At 37.6% G+C, this 21,399-nt stretch overlaps 1 protein-coding gene across 1 annotated transcript in view; it reads right to left on the bottom strand.

Moving 5' to 3' along the window:
* Positions 1-21,399, bottom strand: part of SEPTIN7 (septin 7) — a 72,111-nt gene that overhangs the window by 19,058 nt on the left and 31,654 nt on the right. The window contains exons 4-9 of the mRNA XM_049893284.1: positions 21,007-21,107; positions 19,728-19,862; positions 10,193-10,310; positions 6,213-6,305; positions 5,089-5,185; positions 3,303-3,354 (exon numbers count right to left, since the gene is read on the bottom strand). Of these exons, the coding sequence (XP_049749241.1) occupies positions 3,303-3,354; positions 5,089-5,185; positions 6,213-6,305; positions 10,193-10,310; positions 19,728-19,862; positions 21,007-21,107 (596 nt within the window). The remainder of the gene's footprint in view (positions 1-3,302; positions 3,355-5,088; positions 5,186-6,212; positions 6,306-10,192; positions 10,311-19,727; positions 19,863-21,006; positions 21,108-21,399) is intronic.

Genomic DNA, 21,399 nt, shown 5'->3' with positions numbered 1-21,399 from the left:
TCTCTTATTGTCTTAGAGAATACACACAGCACCAAAAACAGAACGTTGCTAGAACTGTGCATGTTAAATGTACCTCTGGTGAGACTTGACAAGAAAATGACAAACGTGACTGGACAATGGAGGAAGTGCGATCTTTTTCATGCAGTGGCAAAGAACTTGCTTGAATTATGTTCAAATATTTGGTGGAGGTAGAACTTGTAGGGAATGAGCTTGGATATTTGGCTGACAAGATTTCTAAGCCAGATCTTAAAGGGGCACGTGGTTTCTCCTTGTTGCTTATGGTAAAATTAAGAGGAAAGGGATGGACTTAAAAATGAACTGAGTAAAATGAAAACAAAACTTAAAGATTTGGAAAATTCTTATGTACAAGCTAAGGATACGTGTCCCAGAATTTTCACCAAGGACGTGGCTACACAAACTTCTGTTAAAGAGATTAAGCCTGTTACTGATGGATCTAACTAACGACCACAGCAGAAAATCCATCAGCTTAGACAGGCTAAAGGGGACAGAGACAGAACATTGTCTGCCTCCTGGAACTCTACAGGCAGGAAACTGGCCAAAGGAACTACATCTGCTGTCCTCCAAAAAAGGAAAAGAACCATCCATGAAGCAGCTTGGAGATCGGCAAAGCTGCTGGAAGGAGTAGTAGCAGGGCCTTCTTGTTTTCAAAGGGTGGGGCCATGGTCTCATAGGTATCAAAGACTGGGGCCATAGCATCCTAGGTGTCATAGTTGGATCTTCAGCAACCCGGTTCTATACTGTGAGTTGCCGTTAAGGTGTGCCAGGGGATGGGGCCACTGCCCAAAGCTGAAGGAGCAGGGTTGCCATGCCCAAAGGGCAGAAGAACAGGCCCTGCTGGGCCGAGGGGGTGTGGTCATCACTCAGATGGACTAGGAGAATAGGGCTGCTCAAAAAGTAGCTGTCCCAGGGGGCCTGGAAGGCAGACCTGAAGCCAGAATCCAGGGGGCATGGCCAACACCCAGATGACTGCGGAGGGCTAGGACGTTGCCCAGAGGGATTCAAAGAAGAATTATTTTCAAGTCATGAGAGCTAATGTAAATTGTTCTGCTGAGTTTTGTACTTGCTTGGTGCCTGTTATCCCAACTCTTCTTCCATTTTCTCCCATTTGTAATGGAAATGTCTACCTTGTGCCTGTTCTACCACTGTACTTTGGAAGTACACAACTTGTATTCTAGATTTCACAGTTTTATAGATGAAGAATTTTGCCCCAGGATGAAATATGCCTAAAGTCTCACCTATAATTAAGATGATTCAGAAAATGAGGTTTTGGACTTGGAGTTGATTTAAGACTTTTGGGATGATGTGATGGGGTGAATGTGTTTTGCATGTCAAATACATGAATTTCAGGAGGCCAAAGGTAAAATATTATGGATTGAATTGTGTCCCACGAAAATATGTGCTGCAAATCCTAACTTCTATGCCTGTGGTTATAACCCCATTTGGGAATGGGTTGTCTTTGTTATGTTAATGATAGGATTACTGTAAGGTGTGTCTTATCTTAATCAATCTCTTGAGATATAAAAGAAATTAAACAAGTAGAAGAACGAGAGAAGCAGAGATAAGGGAAGAGAGACACCAAGCCACATGAAGACCACCCAGGAGCAGAAGCTCAAAAGAGAGAAGGAACTTCCTCCAGAGCCAACAGTGAGAGAAAGCTTTCCCCTAGAGCTGGCGCCCTGAATCTGGACTTTTAGGCTCCTAAACTGTGAGAAAATGTTTGTTTCTTAAAGCCAGTCACGTGTGGTATTCCTGTTATATCAGCACTAGATAACTGAGACAACACCTTTAGGTTTTTTTTTATTATTTTCATACATGCATGAGGGTCTTGCTGCTTTGCTATACTAAGCTCCCTGCTGGCATGGTCAGTTTGCTCTGTAATGTTTTATACTAGTGTGCTCCACTTACCAACTTGGCCAGGCTGTGCACCTTCAAACATTCAAAGTCTAGCTTCTTGTTCAGTAACTAGCCTTCCCTTCTACAGTGTTTTGGTAAGCAATTACTGATTATGTATTTTAAAAATATACAAGAAAGTTATTATAGAGTACTATGTGTCAAACACTGGGCAAGTACCAAAAGAGATTTAAAATTGAGGAAAATAATAAAATCAGAAGAAGACAATGGTAACTGTTTAATATTTATTAAGCGTTCCCCACACATACATCGTCATAAGAAATGACATTATTAGTCCTCTTGAGGTCACACCTTAAGAATGGCAGAGTAAGGTAACAGTTTGTAATAGAACCTATGAAGCGTTACATTCGCAAAACCAAGATGACCCCCCTCGTATATACTTTTCTGTTCTCCTACTGTGTGAGGCCTGGCAACTCCAACTGCTGAATCAACCCTATCATCACTCAATATAAAAACACTTTGTTGTGAGCTCTTCTGAATAAAGACCAATTACATGCCAATCTCCTCGACCTCACAATTCAAATTCACTCTCATCCGTAGTATATTTAGTGAGACAGCAGTTTGACTCTCTTAAATTCTTCCCCTCACCTGAAATGAACAGACCTCAAGTTAAGATGGCCATTAGTTGTATATATGGTAGGTGCCTGGAGAAACAAGATGAGAGAGGGGAGAAGTGCGAGACGGGTGTGAGGTAGAGAAAAGAAGGCTGTTTCTTAACATGAAAATACTGAGGTTCATTTTGTTCACTGCGTTCCAATACAGGAAAATGCTTCACTCACCAGCTGCCAGGCTGTGTGCACCTTTTAACATGCAATCTAGCTTTTGGTTCAAAAACAAGCCTTCCCTTCTGCAGTTTTTCAAGCTTTTCACATTAAGCAAGAATAACAACCTTCTTTTTCCACTTTCCATACTCATTTTGGTATAGTATAATGATAAAGTAAAGAAACTCATTTTCCTACATACCCCTGGCCACACAGCTTATTTTGTATTTTCACGGACTACTTTAAAACCTTGGAGAGCAAATTTAAGTTGTCTTCATGCCTGCTTACTTCAGTGCTAAATAAAGATGCCGATTTAACTAAATATATAGAATGAACACACGGATTGATACAATAGTCTCAACAATGGATACAATGAGATGGACTGACACAACAGTCACAAAAATGGACTCAAACATACCAACGATCATGAAGATGGTGCAGGACTAGGCAACATTTTGTTCTGTTATACATAAGGCTGCCATGAGTCAGAGTCAACTCAGGAGCAACTAACAGTAACAAAAAATTTATAGAAGATGAAAAGTAAATCACTCCAACTCTAACTTTATTCAGGGAAAAAATTACGCTATTTTCATCACTGTGCATACTTACCTTATCAACATATTTCTTAGAATTGTAAAATCACAATGTTCACCATTTTCAACTATAAGAAAAAAATAGATCATATACATTATTTTTACTAAACCCAGTCTTGAAAGAAAATTTCACAGGAAATTGGAGGTTGCAACAAGAGAATATGCAAAACAGTTTCATTTTCATTACAGTTTAACACTGAAACAGAGTACTCAATTTAAAGACATACCAGACAAGTGTACTGTAACGTTTCTTTATTGCAGTCTAATCCTCAGTGATTAAAATGTGTAAACCTAACAAACGAGCTCTCCAGAAGGAAACACTTGAAATTTTGACAGGGGAGGGCACTCTTAATTACTACTACATTATTACCACCAGGAAACCCTGGTGGTATAGTGGTTAAGTGCTATGGCTGCTAACCAAAGGGCTGGCAGTTCGTCTCTGCCAGGCAGTCCTTGGAAACTCTATGGGGCAGTTCTACTCTGTCCTATAGAGTTGCTATGAGTCAGAATCGACTTGACGGCACTGGGTTTGGTTTTTTTTTGTTTGGTATTACCACTGAGGTAAACAACGGGCAAAACTATTTGCCAAAAATGACTCTAAAAGGAAGCTGCCCCACATTGAAAAAATTAAAAAGGGTAAAAATATATTGGCATTTAGAGGAAAAAAAAAAAATTAAGAGCAAAGAATATACTATTAAAAAAAAAACTACATTTTAAAATTTTAGTGGTGGAAGTGAGGGGAATCACCTCAGGAAAACTTCCTTAGGTAACCAAAATGAAAAGTAAGATTCTTTATTTTTAAAAAATGTATCACAAATAGGAACACTCCTGGGGGGAGGGAGGGCTTTACCAAAAACTAGAATTACAACGCAGTTTCTCCAGGGCATATTTCCAAAGTGCGTAGAAGTTCTAAAGCCCTGCAATCGAAGGTTGCCTGACTATGAGAGAGAACTAGAGACAAGTATAGCGTACGGGTGGGGAAAGTCATTGAGAAGGTCAGTAACTTGGAATAATATCCTAAACAATACAGAATTGTTGAAAGTAATATCAATAAGTAGGTAAAACAATCATAAATCAATCTTGCTTTCAAGTTACTATAATATAGAAGATTAGATACTAGGTTAAACCAATATAATAAACACAAATTTAGGAACACACTCCTATTGCCTAGAGGACTTTAGGGGTTTGATGATATAACTAAGTATTTTACTAGTGATTAGAACTCCTTACAAAATAAGTAATGAGGAGCTCTTAATAATAAAATGTTTTTACTCTAAAGATGTGATGCCAAAAAAAGGGACTTGCATCCTGAGAAAAGGAGATTTTGAATGTTTTGACTGAGCCTTCAAAGATTGTTCTTCATCATTCTTGAGGATCTCATATTCATCTGAAAGTTGGCTAAAAGCTACTAGTAGGCCTTCTCTCCAAAATTATTTTCAATTTCAGAAGGTTCATTAGATTCCCTCGAAGTAATCCTTGCATCCCAGGATACAATCCCTGTATTATAAGTATGGCCTCAAAAAAAAAGCAGGAATAGACTTAATGACTTAATAATGGGGGAGAGGAGGATGACAACGGACTTTTAACGTAGTACAATTTTAGGATTTGACACATATTTGACTTAATAGACAAGGTCTGAGAAACAAGCATGTACTTATAAAAATGAAACTGAAATGACAACTATCCTTGAAATCTAGACTATATCAATGCAATATACACACAGTACTATTTACTACAAATATAAAATTTTAATCACATTTTCAGAGATCTTATAGAAAGTCATTCACTGAAGAAAAGCTTACCTTCAGCAACACCCCAAGGATACTGTCTTCCTCTGACCCTTTTGCCATTAACTTCAATGATAGTATTACTACCTACCACAGCAAGAGGTAAACGGTCCTATAAAACAAAGTATTCTTGTTCAAATATATACCTACAGTCCTCACAAATCCAAGAATAAAGAAGTTACATCATTCAACAAATTAGCAAAAAAAAATTTACCTTTACAGTTTCTGCATTAGCTTTTACAGGCCACTGAATCACTGTTTGGTCTACTACCACTACATTGTTATTACTTCCAAGGTAAACAACGGGTAAAATTTGCTAAAAATGACTCCAAAAGGAAGCTTAGAAAGTAATTAAAAAGGGTAAAAAAAATACACTGGCATTTAGAGGAAGAAAATTAAGCTTGTGACAAGTCTGCCTGTCTGATTACAAGCCAGCCCTAACAGTACTGGAAACACAGAATATTATACTTGCCACGCTCTAACTTTTGGAACTTCATAACCAGGGGATTAAATATGTATTCATTCATACTAACTCTAATCCTTTCAAAATTCTTGTGGCTCCCAGAAATATATAAGTAGTTATTGTAAAAAACCTCAGAAATGCTTCATTGCTCAGATGTATTCTATTATTCCAAGATAATTAAATTATTAGCCTAAATAACGCCATTGATCAATACAAAGTTTTAGGTTGATGGTACCTAGGAAAGCACTACAAATTATAAACTGTAATACTAAATTATGTTGGTATAGATTTTTGCTTTCTTTTTTAAAAAAGGACAAAAGAAAATATGCTTTTGTGTGGCTCCTAAAACAAAGGTTAAACAGAACAGTACGTAAAAACAAGTCCTTTCCTTTCGCATCTCTTGATTTTCAAGGAGGGAAACTGCATAACGTGAAACCAGTTAATTAAAAGTCATTTGAAGAGAGGAATTGTGTTATTCATCTCCCTTTTAGCATTCATATAATAATCAATAAAGTTAACTTGACAAAGTTGAACCAAACACTAAATAATTTCCCCATACATTTTATAAGCCAACTAACTACTTAAAAACGCTGATACATTTGGTCTTTCCTGTGGATATGACAGTATGCTTTTAATGCCCCAGAACATGTTATTACATGTATGGGTATGAGCCTACCTTTATCTTTTTAACAAGCTTATTTTCTTCTTCATCATCTGTTTCTGGAAATTCATATATTTTAATTTTATGTTCTTGGATTTCTTTCATTATCTAAAATGGAAGAGGAAGTTAGCAAATGAGCACCACTCATAATTAGTACCTTAAAAACCTGCTGCCTTAGTCTTACTTTTATCACACTCTTCTTGAGTCCCTACTATGGGTCTGTAGCACTAGATACTTTAATACTTTCCAAAGATACAAAACTGTATCTAATGTCAAAGCACTATGCTGGCGTTTTGCTTTTTTTTTTTTTAAACCATAAAGTTGATATATAAATATTATTTTCAAAATCCAATTACTTGGGAAGTGTTCAGTATAATGTTATAATATCAAAAAAGTAATAAAAATGACATTAGGACCCCAGAAGGGATTTTCCTGGTTGATTTTTACTTTGGGCCCTGGTGGAGCAATGGTTAAGAGCTTGGCTGTTAACGGAAAGGATGGCAGTTCGAATCCACCAGCTGCTTCTTGGAAACCCTATGGGGCAGCTCTACTCTGTCCTACAGGGTTGCTATGAATCAGAATCAACTTGAAAGCAAAGGGATTGTTTGTTTATAATGACCTTGGTCATTTTTTTACAATGACCGAGGTTCTTACTCTAGATGGAAATTCAGCTGAGTCAACAGAGTAAAGCTCACTTACAAATTTTACTAGAATTTGGTACGGTTGAATAAGAAAGAATAAGAGCAACAATGGCCCACTCATCAGAAAATATTCTCATATGTATACATAGAAATCAGTGAGCCCACAAATATTGGGCAAGAGTACTGGGAGAAAGCATGCCCTGGAAATTAAGAAGCTAAAGAGTTAATAGAGAGGCTGCAGAATACCAAAGAAAGTCACCTTATTAATAACATCAGAAATGATTTCGTTCAAATGAAAAGATATTGTCCAAAATCACTCCAAATTCTAAACAGAATACAGATATCCAAATATTTTAACTACCTACCCTATCTGACCTTGTAGAACTAGCTCCCTAACCATACTAATATCATGACTCTACTTTCACAGCAGCATCCTCAGAAGCAAGGAAACAAACAAAATGTGTTACATGGTAACTGTACTGCCATACTGTAAACAGAAGTAAAGACTGCCTACTGGGAAAAACACAGCCACAGATATTTTAGAACTGGGGTATGTTATCTATACAATTTACATAGAAAAAACATGAGAATAAATGTCAGAGGCCAATAAGCAACTAGAAGAGAAAAAGAAAGAGCAGTAGCTAGCTCCAAGAGCAGTAATTCTTAGAGGTTCTACAGCAAAATGAAATGAGTGAGTATCTTCGAAGCAACAAATATTAAAAAAAAAAAAAAAAAAAAAGCCCCATCTTAATCTACAGAACCAGCTGGTAGGGATACAGTACTGTAACTTATTTTGAAAAAGCTTTGTATGTGATTCCAATAGGCGCTCCTGGTTAGGAACCAGTACTCTACGCACAATAAATAGAAAACTGTACAACCACTAGAATGCAAGTAATTTGAAAGTAGAGATGATTGCTTATTCATGTTTTTGGTCTCCAAGCCCTTAGTACAATTCCAGGCACAAAGGATTATTCAGAACAAGTTGGAATAATTTACTTCAGAGGAAGTAACTGAAGTAGACAAGAGAGTGGTTTTGGCTCTATACTGCCTATGATTCAAACTTTGGCTCTGCTAATCACTACCCATGTGACCCCAGGCAAGGTATTCAATCTTCCTGTGTCTCAGTTTCTTTGTCTGTAAAACAGAGATAATAATCTGCCTTATAGGTCATTCTTAGGCTTTAAATGCCTGGCACAAATCAAACCAAACCCATTGCCATCAAGTCGGTTTCAACTTACAGTGATCCTACAGGACAGAATAAAACTGCCCCATAGGGTTTTCAAGGCTGTAAATCTTCGTGGAAGCAGACTGCCACATCTTTTCCCCACAGAGCAAATGATGGGTTTGAACCACTGACCTTTCGGTTAGCAGTCAAGAGCTTAACCACTGAGCCACGAAGCTCAATATATGTTAGTTATTCTAGCATAAACCCTGCTGCCGTCGAATAAGAAAAATAATTTTAACATTATTAACTGTACTGATTTAAATAAATCCAGATAGAAGTGAACCTGTAGGACAGAGCAGAACCGCCCGGTAGTTTCTAAGGAGTGCCTGGAGGCTTCAAACTGCCGACCTCTTGGTTAGCATCTGTAGCACTTACCACTACGCCACCAGGGTTTCCCTAAATGGATTAAATACTTAAAATCTCAACACATTAAAATGAAGCAAACAACATTAATCCAGCTATGGAAATGCAGCAATATAACTGGTAGACAAAAGGAAACAAATTTTAAGATAGGTAAGTTCAATTATGTTCATATAATGAACTTTCATACAACGAAAACAAAATTAAAATGTAAGAAGCAAAAGAGAAAAAAATACTTGTGGAAACGAGATTTGAACAGCCAGAGTGAAAAGAACCCATATAAATACATAAAGGCAATACCCAGTACAGATGGTCCCTGATTTACAACATATTCTAGTTATGACAAACAGTTTTTAGTGTTTTTTTGTTGTTCATCTTATTGTTGGTAATATATACAATGCTGCAGCATGTAATCTGCTGATGTTATCATTTTCAGATGTTCATTTTATGATTTAGTGTTCAAAACACTGCTGCATAAATTTAGTTTTCTAAATCTAATCAGGGGCTTCAGTTGCTTGAAAACAGACCCAAACGCTGATCGCTTTGCTAAAGTCCATAGGCAGATTAGCGAAGCAGTGAGATGTTACCGCGAAATATATGAAGAAAAAAGAAAAGGATCATATAGACAGCTCTCACTAATTTTTTGACTAGAACCAACATCCCCATTCCCAGGGATAACCCAGATGATCCAGAACCTTCCACAACTGACCTTACCACACATGACAAAATGCCAACGTTGTCCAACTCTTCTTCATTGTCGGGGTAAACTTTTATGATTTGGGTATTTTTTTATGTATTAAAATATACCTGTAAGTTTATATGCAATCTTTCCAACCCGCAAAGACAAATAAAGACTGGATTTATAAAGATCCTGATAATAAAAGGCAATAATGAAAACTTAAAAAAAAAAAAGAGGTATCTGACTTACATCAGAGCCAACTTATGACACAGTTGTCACAACAGAACCCGTCGTAAGTCGGGGACTACCTGCACTACTGTCCAAAAAGACAAATGATTTGAACAGGGTATTCACAAAATAAATAAAAATAAACCCCTACTTTAAAAAGTGTTTAGCCTTTCTAGAAAATAAAAGTTAAACTGTTGTTGCTGTTTCTGTGTGCTGTTCAGTTGATTCCAACTCATAATGACCCTACAGGACAGAGCAGGACTGCCCCAAAGGGTTCCCAAGGCTGAAATCTTTACAGGAACAGTTCACCAGGTTCAGCTGGTGGGTCTGAACTGCCAACCTTTCAGTTAGCAGCCAAGTGCTTAACTATTACACCATAAGGGCTCCTTAAAGAAACTATTAGGTATCACTTTATTCCCAAAAAATTGTAAAAATAAAAATGACAAACAATGGTGGCAAGGCATAGTGAAATAAATATGTCTGTTATAAAAGGAATAAGACTGTCTTATTAGGAAAGTACCATCACAAAATAAAGAATAAGAAATAATTCTAAGAAAGTAATTCTGAAGAAAAGGGGCATGGTGGTGTGGGCTACACAGAAACATCTAGTCTTATTTATATTGTACCAGTATTTTAAAAAATTACCAAAGGATAAGGGTACTATGACAGTGGATAAGAGCTCTGAAGAGAAAACAAAGGCACGAGATTATTTTCAGTAAAGGTTACTTTTAATACAGCATAAACAACAATATAGCAAAGGAGCAAGAAAAATAGATTGCAATACATTGTGCGGAAAATGATAAAAAACTGCAAATTATACAAATGGTATAAAAATCCCTGAGTTCAAACTCATTCTGCTCACCTGTTTTTTAAACTGTTGGCACTCCTCTGGTGTGAGTGTGTCTGCTTTGGCAATAAGTGGGATGATATTCACTTTTTCATGTAAGCGCTTCATAAACTCAATATCCAATGGTTTAAGTCTGAAATATACAATATTTATTATGACAAAATTGGTCAGTTTGGAGGAGTATATTTTTCACATTCCCAATACTAAATTAAATATAGTAGAACTACTTAACAATGTTTCATTCTGTTACACATAATGTCACCATCAGTCGGAGCCAACTTGATGCCAACTAACAACTTTACTTACTTATCAGAAACACTGTCTCTGAAGATGTATTGGGCCAGCAACAGTTAGGTACAACCGGACTTCAACAAGCACTGGAGTAGGTTAAGAAGGCTTTGACTCCTGCCTTTGAACCCCTGGTCATAGGATTTTAGTCCTAAGGAGGAATTAGAAAAACCAGAAAGGCTCCTAATAGAATTTCCTAGAATAACAGACTACATATTTATTACTCAAAATTTGTGATTTAAAAATTGTTTATTTTTAAATGAAAAGAAATGGCAGCCCTGTTTCAACCCTACATTCAATTCTTGCTATCAACTATCCTTCTCAGAGAAGATGCTAAAAGATAATCTTCATTATTATTTCTTTACAGTCTAGCTGCTGACTCCATTTTGATATTATACTTTCAAGAAGGTCACCAAATACATACTTGCTGCTAATATATTACCAGCTACTAACTCATAAATACTATGTTGCTTGCCATTCATTACTTTCTAAATGGTCCTAATTCGCAGCATCTGACGTAAAATAAAATAAAACCCGATCTGTTGTCATTGATTCCGACTCATAACAACCCTATAGGTCAGAGCAGAACTGTCCCATAGGGCTTCCAAGGAGCGCCTGCTGGACTAGAACTGTTGACCTTTTGGTTAGCGGCCGAGCTCTTAACCACTATACCACCAGGGTTTGCTGTTCCCCATTAGGTACTTTTCAGGATCCTCTTTGTATGCTAGTCCCTTAAGAGCTATGTTCCTCAGAATTCTTTACTAGGTCCTCTTCTCTTCTTACTCTACATTCTGTAAGACATCATCTACTACCAAGAGTTCAATTATACCCTATAGGCCAATGACTTCCAAATCTTCATCTCTAGCCCAGATTTCTCTAGAGTTCCAGACCTGTGTCAAACTACCCAGTAGATATGCAACTTCAGCACTTCATAAGCACCTTAAAATCTTGATAACCAAAAGCTCACCTGAACTCCCAAGTCCCCCCAGCCCATGCTTTCTATCTCAGTGAATGGCACTGTTACTCAATGGAGCCCAATTATTCAAGCCTGAAACCTACGATTCCTCCTCCTCTAATTTTCACTTCCAAAAATTCACCAAGATTCACTGAACAAAGAAATATATTTATATATTTATTCCCATTGCCATTACCTTAGTTCAGGCCACCAGGACCTTTTATATGGGTAACTACAAGAGTCTATCTGGTTTTCCTCCAAACCACCCACATTGTAACCACAGAAGTCTTAAAAACAAAACAAAACTCAAAGCTGGTTTGAGTCATTCCCTGATTGAAAACCTTACTAAAGAACAGATTCCTGAGCTTACATAGCCTACAAGGCCTGTTAGGACAGTCTCTCCAGCTGGCCTCATGTCTTAGCATTCCTGGCCTTTCCTTTGCCACCTCCTGCTTTCAATGTTCCAGCTTTTATAAACTTCTCACAATTCCTTGAAAGCACCATACTTTGACCTCTGTACATAGGCTACTGCTTCTGCTGGGAAAACCTTCCACCCCACCCCCTCTTACTTGGTCTGCCTAGTTCTTATTCATCCCATAGGATCTTGCTTACAACTCTCATTTCCTATGGGACTAGGCATCCTTCTGTAAGAGTTCAAAGTACTTAGTGTGCTGTACAGTAATTGCCTACTTGTGCATTTGTTTTTCCCATCTTTTCACTAGAAGATTCTACAGAGTAAAGGACTGTGTCTCATTCATCTGTATCCCTAGCACCTAGCACAGTGCGTAACACTTGAGAAGGTGCCCACATATTTGACAAAAAAAAGTAAACTGCTGTGTTTATCCCTGTGTTCTTTAGTGACTCTAAGTAAAAACCAAAGAAATTTCTCACATCTAAAATATACTGTGGAATATAATGTTCCACAAGACTAAACGAAGATAAAGGGAATATTCTGCATAGGAATATCATTCTAAAGTGGCATCACTCACCTTTTTATAAAACTATGAGGAAAAATAGCTCTAAGTTATGCAATATTTTGATATAAATTTTATTGACTCGTATCTTAAAGAAAAAGCTCTTGTTTTTAGGTGCTGTTGACACACATACAAACACACATATACACGTGTATTTTTAAAGTTGGGGAAGAGGGCTGGGGCCCTGAGATGCTGATGAGGTATTCCTTTTCATTAATGAATAATGCTGTATCTCATTGTGGTAGTGAAGCTGGCTGGTAGAAAGATGCGGGTGAGGAGGCAGAAGGAACAGATGGAGAATTAAGATAGAACAGATTGTTGCTTCCTACTCTAATTCTCCTTATCTTGAAACCCTGGAAGTTGCTGGGATTCAGAGACTGGGGAACACGATGGGAAAGCAAATACATTTGGAATTACACCGTATTATTTATAAACACTGCCTTTACTTCACTTGGGCTAAATGAAAGAATCTAACAATCTTTGAAAATAATTTTGTTTCGCTTCTTTTCATCAGTAAATATAACAATATAAAAGCCACGACCTATTCAATCTTAGAAAAATTTATAGCTTAAAGTCTCCGGATTATGCTCATGATCAAAATTTAAACTACCAATACCTTGCTATTTTCGTAAGTTCATACAAAAGCAAAAGCCTGCTTAAACCAAGGACAGAAAAGCAAAGAGTTCAGTTAATCCAAAATTTCAATACATCTTAAGAGTATTTAATACAAAATATTAAAGTCAAAAGCCAAGTTAACAAGGTAAGATTTTATACTTAAAAAGAAAACAATACTTGCTATTATTTATATTCCAACTTTAAAGAAGAAAAACACTTAAAATAGCCATGACAAGTAAACTGGGGACATCAACTTCTTAAAAAGAAAATAAATCAAATCATTAAAAAAAATTAAATTTTAGAAAAAAACTTCAAAAAAGTTTAGAAAATACCCGGATAAAACCCTCCTGCTTTTCAGTGAGTTTGTGTTAATGGGGGAGGAATAACTCAGAAAAGGAGGGTGAGAATGGCTGCACAATTCTAAGAATGTAATCAATATCACTGAATTGTACACATAAAAATTGCTGAATTGGTGTATGTTTTGTTATGTATATTCTCAACAACAGAATAAATAACAACAAAACAAAAAACCCTCCTGCCCTTTTAAGGGAAACCCTGGTGGCGCAGTGGTTTAAGAGCTACGTCTGCTAACCATAAAGGTCGGCAGTTTGAATCCACCAGGTGCTCCTTTGAAACTCTACGGGGCAGTTCTCCTCTGTCCAATAGGGTCTCTATGAGTTGGAATCGACTCGACAGCAATGGATTTGTTTTTTTTACGGTCTTTCAAATTAATATACAAATTTCAGAAACTTTCAAAATATGAATGGAAAACATTTAAATCACATGTAGATTACACTCTGATTAAAAATCTTCCTCTGTTCATTTAATTTTATTTCAGTTTATCTTTTCATCACAAATTTAGTTTTTTAACTGTTGCTTTTAAATGATGGAAATTCTATTTCTAGAAGTTACGCTGACTTTAGAGGGAAAAGACTATTTAACCTCAAAGCCTATAGCAAAACAGCAAAATAAGATTACTATGGAACAAATGAAAATGTGTGTGTGTATACATTTCTAAGACAGAAAACCTTCTACATAAAACTCACTCTAAAAATGGTGTGGCACTGCTGGTGGGAATATAAAATGGTACAACCACTCTGGAAATCTATCTGGCGTTATCTTAAACAGTTAGAAATAGAACTACCATACAACCCAGAAATCCCACTCCTCGGAATATACCCTAGAGAAATAAGAGCCTTCACACAAACAGATATATGCACACCCATGTTTACTGCAGCTCTGTTCACAATAGCAAAAAGCTGGAAGCAACCAAGGTGTCCATCAACGGATGAATGGTTAAATAAATTGTGGTATATTCACACAATGGAATACTACGCATCGATAAAGAACAACGACGAATCTGTGAAACATTTCATAACATGGAGGAACCTGGAAGGCGTTAGGCTAAGCGAAATTAGTCAGAGGCAAAAGGACAAATATTGTATAAGACCACTATTACAAGATCTTGAGTAATAGTATAAACTGAAAAGAACACATACTTTTGTGGTTACGAGGGGGGGAGGAAGGGAGAGGGTTTTTTACTGATTAGTTAGTAGATAAGAACTGCTTTAGGTGAAGGGAAGGACAATACTCAATACATGGAAGGTCAGCTCAAATGGACTGGACCAAAAGCAAAGAAGTTTCCGGGATAAAATGAATGCTTCAAAGGTCAGCGGAGCAAGGGCGGGGGTTTGGGGGCCATGGTTTAAGGGGACTTCTAAGTCAATTGGCAAAATAATTCTATTATGAAAACATTCTGCATCCCACTTTGAAATGTGGCGTCTGGGGTCTTAAATGCTAACAAGCGGCCATCTAAGATGCATCAATTGGTCTCAACCCACCTGGAGCAAAGGAGAATGAAGAACACCAAGGTCACATGATAACTAAGAGCCCAAGAGACAGAAAGGGCCACATGAACCAGGGACCTACATCATCCTGAGACCAGAAGAACTAGTTGGTGCCCGGCCACAAACAATGACTGCCCTGACAGGGAGCACAACAGAGAACCCCTGAGGGAGCAGGAGATCAGTGGGATGCAGACCCCAAATTCTCACAAAAAGACCATACTTAATGGTCTGACTGAGACTAGAGGAATCCCGGCGGTCATGGTCCCCAAACCTTCTGTTGGCACTGGACAGGAACCATTCCTGAAGACAACTCATCAGACATGAAAGGGACTGGACAGTGGGTAGGAGAGAGATGCTGAAGAAGAGTGAGCTATTTGTATCAGGTGGACACTTGAGATTGCGTTGGCATCTCCTGTCTGGAGGGGGGATGGGAGGATAGAGAGAGTTGGAAGCTGGCAAAATTGTCACGAAAGGAGAGACTGGAAGGCCTGACTCATTAGGGGGAGAGCAAGTGGGAGTACGGAGTAAGGTGTATATAAACTTATATGTGACAGTTTGACTTGATTTATAAACGTTCACTTGAAGCTGAATAAATGTTAATAAAAAAAAAAAAAATGGCGTGGCATCACAGGTCCTCTAACTTCAAAAGGGGGAAGAGAATCCAGATTAGCCATCAGCCCAAAACTAATCATTTCTATTAGGTGGAGGTTAAACGCATCTCTACCCTTCAACCTTTTTACCAATCCTGACACCAGCCTCTCTCCCACAGCACACTCTACTTCTCTGCTGGGTTCAATAATTCCTTGCAATGGCTACACAGAACTCACAGACCATGCTCACAGTTGCGGGGTTTATTAGGGAAGTAACAGGCTACAATTCAAGATCAGGATTAACTTGGGAGTAACAGTACAACTCAGGATACAGTTCTTCAATCAGGACGGCTTCTTCTCGACCTGCTGCTGCTGGGCCCTGTGGTCTCTGTCTGGGCCCTACACTCTTGGCCTGGGCCCTACATTCTTAGCTCCCGCTCAGGTTGAGTGTTATACCTTTTTAGCTCTGCCAATAAGTTCTTAGAGGCACCCCACTCAGCCAGCAAACCCCCTGCCCAAAGGTGTTCAGCTCTCTCACCCCATGGGTCAGCATGCCCACCGTAACTGCCTCACTCTGTGGGCAGAAAGCCCAATGCGTCATCTTACACCAGTCTCCTGGTTTCTGCTGCTACCGTTTCTTTGCCAAGCTTGCTTGCTGCCACTTCTCACCCTCTCATGCTTTTCTCCAGTGTTACAGCTCTGTCTCCTGGGTCTAGGAGGTTATGCAGCACAGGAACCCCTGAGTCCAAAGGATGTGCTCTGCTCCCAGCTTTTCTTCTTGATAGTAGTAAGGTCCCCCTTCCCCACTTTTGGGATTGGCTCCCTTTAAGCCTAACAGAGTGGCAAAACTGACCAATCCCCTCGTTAGGGTTCCATACATCTTATTTGTATGGTCCCATTCCCACAAGGGTTCCGTGCACCTTATCTACAGTATTAGCAGGCTGTGCAAGCCTCTTGGTGGGCCACAAGTACTTTATTTGCATAGTCCCACCCAGTCATTTTAAGGGAGCCACAAGATTCCATGTGGCTGGAAGGACCATATTAAGTAACACACTGCATGGTACTCCCTGATTTAAGTTGCAATCGGTATCTAAAAGGTAAAAACATCATCTTAAAATTCACATTCCAAATTGGTTAAAAAAAGAAAAAAAAAGTTAAAAAGGTTAAAAAACTGTTTTTTAAAAAAAAAGCTGTTAAAAAACTGTTGCTGTCAAGTCAATTCCGACTCACAGCAACCCTACAGGACAGAGTAGAACTGCTCCATAGGGTTTCCAAGGAACGGCTGGTGGATTCAAACTGCTGACCTTTTGGTTAGCAGCCCAGTGCTTAACCCGTTGCTGTCGAGTCGATTCCAACTCAAACTTACCCACCACTACACAAGGGGAAAAAGGCAACAAGAGCTGATATCATAAGTCAGTCCTGCATTCAGTGATGATCATTTGGCAGGGCTGGGTCGGGGGCACTGCAAATATAATGACGGACTGATTTATAATTACTCCTAAAAGGGATCCCTCTAAAAAGGGAATCCGGGGGCTACCCTGACAAGATAGAAAGGACCTAATTCATTTATCATAGCACCTAAAATTTCAGTTTGTAGCGAGCAGCGGATTTGTAACTCTCAACATAAAATTTGGTGCATATTCTTTCACTTAATATACAGTAGCACCTACCAATGGCCAAAATTTTGTTCAATTTCTAAATATAGTTAACCCTTTCACCCCTACTACTACATACAGGTACTATTTACATTTTGTGCCTCTGGGGTTTCTGGAGAGACTTTTTTTTTTTTTTTAACTATTTATAGTATATGCTGGCATTGGGACAGGGCCTTGCATAACTGCGTAAAATAGAAGGACGTTCATCAGCACTATATTTCTGGGTTGAGAGGTTATTGTATGAAGTGCTGCATCCTGGAGGAGTAACTGTGTAAAACTTTTGTCTCTACAGCAAGATAAGGCTTATAAGTATATTTTCTGTTTCCTTTGTATTTTGGGAAGGTGTACTTTTTGGGGTTAGGTAATATTTACGTGAATAAGTTATTTTCAGGTGCAACAGAGTGTAAGCATGCATCCTTGATGTACTCTATCACCACAGGTACATAAACCCACTGCTGTCAAGTCGATTCTGACTCATAGCGACCCTATAGGACAGAGCAGAACTGCCCCACAGAGTTTCCATGGAGCGCCCGGCGGATTTGAACTGGTTAGCAGCCACAGCACTCAAGTACTGTGCCACCAGGGTTTCCCACATATACATATCACTTACATTTTTTGCCTCTCAGTCTTCTGAACTGCAAGATAAGGCTTATAAGTATATTTATGATTTCCTGTGTGTTATTGGGAAGGTGCAGTTTTCAAGATTAGGTGATATTCAAGTGAATAACTTATTTTCAGGTGCGAAACAGTGTAAGCACATCCGACTCTGACAGGTTGGTAAGCATTTACCTGTCAAGGGAACCAGAAGGCGACGCAGAGAACGCAGCACTAAGAACAAGCAGACTCAAACAATAGTTACGTGCAGCCCAGTGCAGGGTGCCGTTATGTGGTACACCATGTTTTCAAGTTTCACTCAGTAAAATTGCCAAGATAAAATGATTTTTTCCCTGCCTTGTTCCATCTATCCTACCTCCACAGCACACAGGCACATACGTCTACCAAATAATATAAAAATCCATCATACATAACAAAAAATTACCAACACTGAATGATTCAGCATGCACTCTATCAGTGAAAAATAATTACATCACAGAAAAATTACAAACATAATTCAATAATGAAAAGCTCTTCAAAAGTACATTTTTAAATATAGAAAATAAAATTCTGAATGTCTATCCCTTTTGACAAATAAGAAATGGCCCAAAGCCACTACACATCATTTGAATCATATAAAATTTTTTTCTGGGGGGAAAAAAAAAAAACTTCTTTCCCATGCAATTTAAAAAAATGCATTTTCCCCAGAGGATGGCAGGAATGTGATTTCATGAGAATTATTAAAACTTGGAAAGAGTCCACAGATCTAATAATAAAATTGGTTATAAGCTGACAAATTTCTATTGACTTAGCTACAAATTAAGATTTTCTTCTTTGCTGCCTTCCAGGAAAAATCCCCAGCAAGTTATGCTAGAATTATAAAAATAAATAAATTCAGGAAAAAACTACAAGAGTGCTCATAAAAGGCTATACAGTGTGTTATATTTTTCAGGTTACTTTTTTTGAGCCTTTAAATAGATGAGCCAGTTTAGTGATTTAAATATGTAAACTTCTGAGAACACTGTAGGAGAAAGACTATTAGAAAAATGAAAAATTTTCACTACTCCCAGCTGATAGTGCACAAATGGCAAATTATACAACTGAGGCTCCCTATTAAACCAAGAAAGATAATGATAATGGGCTCCAGCCTATCTAGAAAACAAGTGGAGGGAGACACAGAAAACAGAAGAGACAGGTACTCTTACAAAGAACTGGTTCACACTGCTGTAATGCGGGTATTAGATTATTTAATGCTATTTAATCAATGTCACTTTGATGCTGTATGACAGTCCAGTTTTGTTTGGAGAGATAGCAGAGGTGCAATCATCAGATAGTTGAATTATGCTGAGTCATTTAGCCAAAGAAAAAGTTTGAAGATTAATTAGAAACATGTGCAGCTAACAATGACATGTCTACTCAAAATGAGAGAGGAGTACAAAGAACAAAAAATGGAGTACAGCCTGAGCCTACTAACAGAACAATCAAATCAGAAGGATGTTTGGATACTTAGATCCTAACTCCTAATAAGTAGCAAAGCTGATGACACAATACTCAAACAATGTGACTGCGATAGCTTAGGTACAATAGAAGCCAAACAAATTTATCAAAGAAAGAAACAGCACCTGAGAATATTTCTACTTAAGATTTTTTGTACCCCTCTGTCATACCTATAGCAAATAACATCTCTGGGTTTCTTAGAATATGTCTAAGCTAATTGTTATGGCTGCTTTTCCTTATTTGGTGGTTCAATTAGTGGCAAAGAGTGGTCAAAAAAAGCTACATTAGCCACATTCAAACTTCAAACCATAATAGAAACACTCTTCCTTTCTTCCTTAGGTATGTAGAACCAAGAAAATAAAATCATTGCTGGCTTCCCTAGAACTTAATAAGCTTTTCTACAAGTCATTTTTACATGGAGCTTGGGATTTTACATTTGGTATGCTTTGGTACAGTTTTAGAGATAAGGATTGCTAAAATAGGCATACAATGTTAATAGTAAAGTAAAAGGTATCAGAAGCGTCAAGGTACTGACCCATGTCCTGAAGGAGCAATGAAGTATAAACAACACTGCACTCTGTTGTCAGGCATCTGACGTCTGTTCACTCGAGATTCTGCGTTTAAGTAGTCTTCAAATTTACTATCAATGTAATCGATAACAGGCTGCCAGCTATAGGATGCAGAAAGACAAAAAAACAATTAAGTTGAAATTCTGTATATTAATGTACAACTTGGGACTCTATTTAAAGGGCAACAGTTGTAATCGGCATTTTTATTGTTGATTTGTGACTTAGGAGATCCCATGTACTGCAGAGTAGAACCGCTCCATAGGGTTTTCCTGGCCATAATCTTTAAGGAAACAGATTGCCAGGCAGGGGTGAATTAGGGTAAGAAACGGTGCTGCTGGGTAGGTCTGAATCACCAACTTTTGGGTTACCAGCCAAGCACAAACCGTCTGTGCCGCCCAGGGACCTTTTTTGTAATCAGTATTTTTAAATGGGCAAAATCAATTTAACAGGTGGAAGATAACCTTCCCTAGTTACTACTTGTACATACTGGTTCAAGAAACAGGCATAAATTAAGCTAAATAAATCTTGATTCATTATTTCTAATTTTCCAAATAAAATAAAATTGTCAAAATACTGCCAATTTATTATTGGCATATTATATGCATTGATGAGTGTATCAAAGCTCAGATACTTTGTACAATATGAAAACATTATACCTAAGGAGTTTTAAATTTCTAATGAAAAGATTACTTTAAATAATATAAAAACCTCACGATAAGTTTACTTAGATATTATAAGAACTGACAGAAAATTATTTCAAAAACAATTGGAAATCAAAGAAAAATAATATTTCTTATAAGGTACTAAGATTTACTACTTATGACCAAAATTTCATGGGGTTTTTCTTCACTTATTAAAAAAATCTGAAGGTCTAAAAATGAAGTTTAAGTTAGGATAAGCTAGAAAATAATTCATACAAATGAATAAAACTCTAGTAGAGAATGAAAACTTTTAAATTTTTTTATATAGAGAGAGTTCTTATACCTAACTAGATGTTGTTTTAGAATTTAATTCTTTAAAATAATTCTATGTAAGTATTATTTTCATTTTATAGAAAAAGAAATGGAATCACAGACATTAAACAACAATGTCAAGTAACTTGACAATGACCCTGGGTCCTATTATTATAAGTTCAGTCACGTTTGCTAAGACGAAAAGTTTTATAGTATCAGGTAGAAAAGTTTAACCACCTTTCCCACTCCCCAAATGCCAATGAAAAGCACCGAGTACAAACCCCTTTCTTACCAATTACTATTATCCACTGCATCTCCAAATCCTGGGGTATCAACTATCGTGAGCAGTAACTGAACTCCACCTTCTTTGATTAAAACTTTGGATTGTTCCACCTGTAAGAGTCATTGGTACAGATATTAATATTGTATATTACATTAGTGGTATCCAACAAGGGAGAAGAAGTAGGGATGTAAGTGTTTATCAAAACCAACTGGGAAGTTTTTCCAAACTAAATCTATCCACCCCGACATTTCCTTTAAAATCAATATACTGTGGACATAAGGAGTCCTGCATACTTTAAAGAAAAGCACGTATGTAGAGGAGTCCTGCATACTTTAAAGAAAAGCACGTATGTAGTAAATAGTTTGCCAAGCTCTTGGCAAACTCATGTAGGGTTTATGGCTC

This window comes from Elephas maximus, chromosome 8 (assembly GCF_024166365.1).
Source record: "Elephas maximus indicus isolate mEleMax1 chromosome 8, mEleMax1 primary haplotype, whole genome shotgun sequence".
NCBI lineage: Eukaryota > Metazoa > Chordata > Mammalia > Proboscidea > Elephantidae > Elephas > Elephas maximus.
This window is presented reverse-complemented; position numbering and strand designations above follow the sequence as displayed.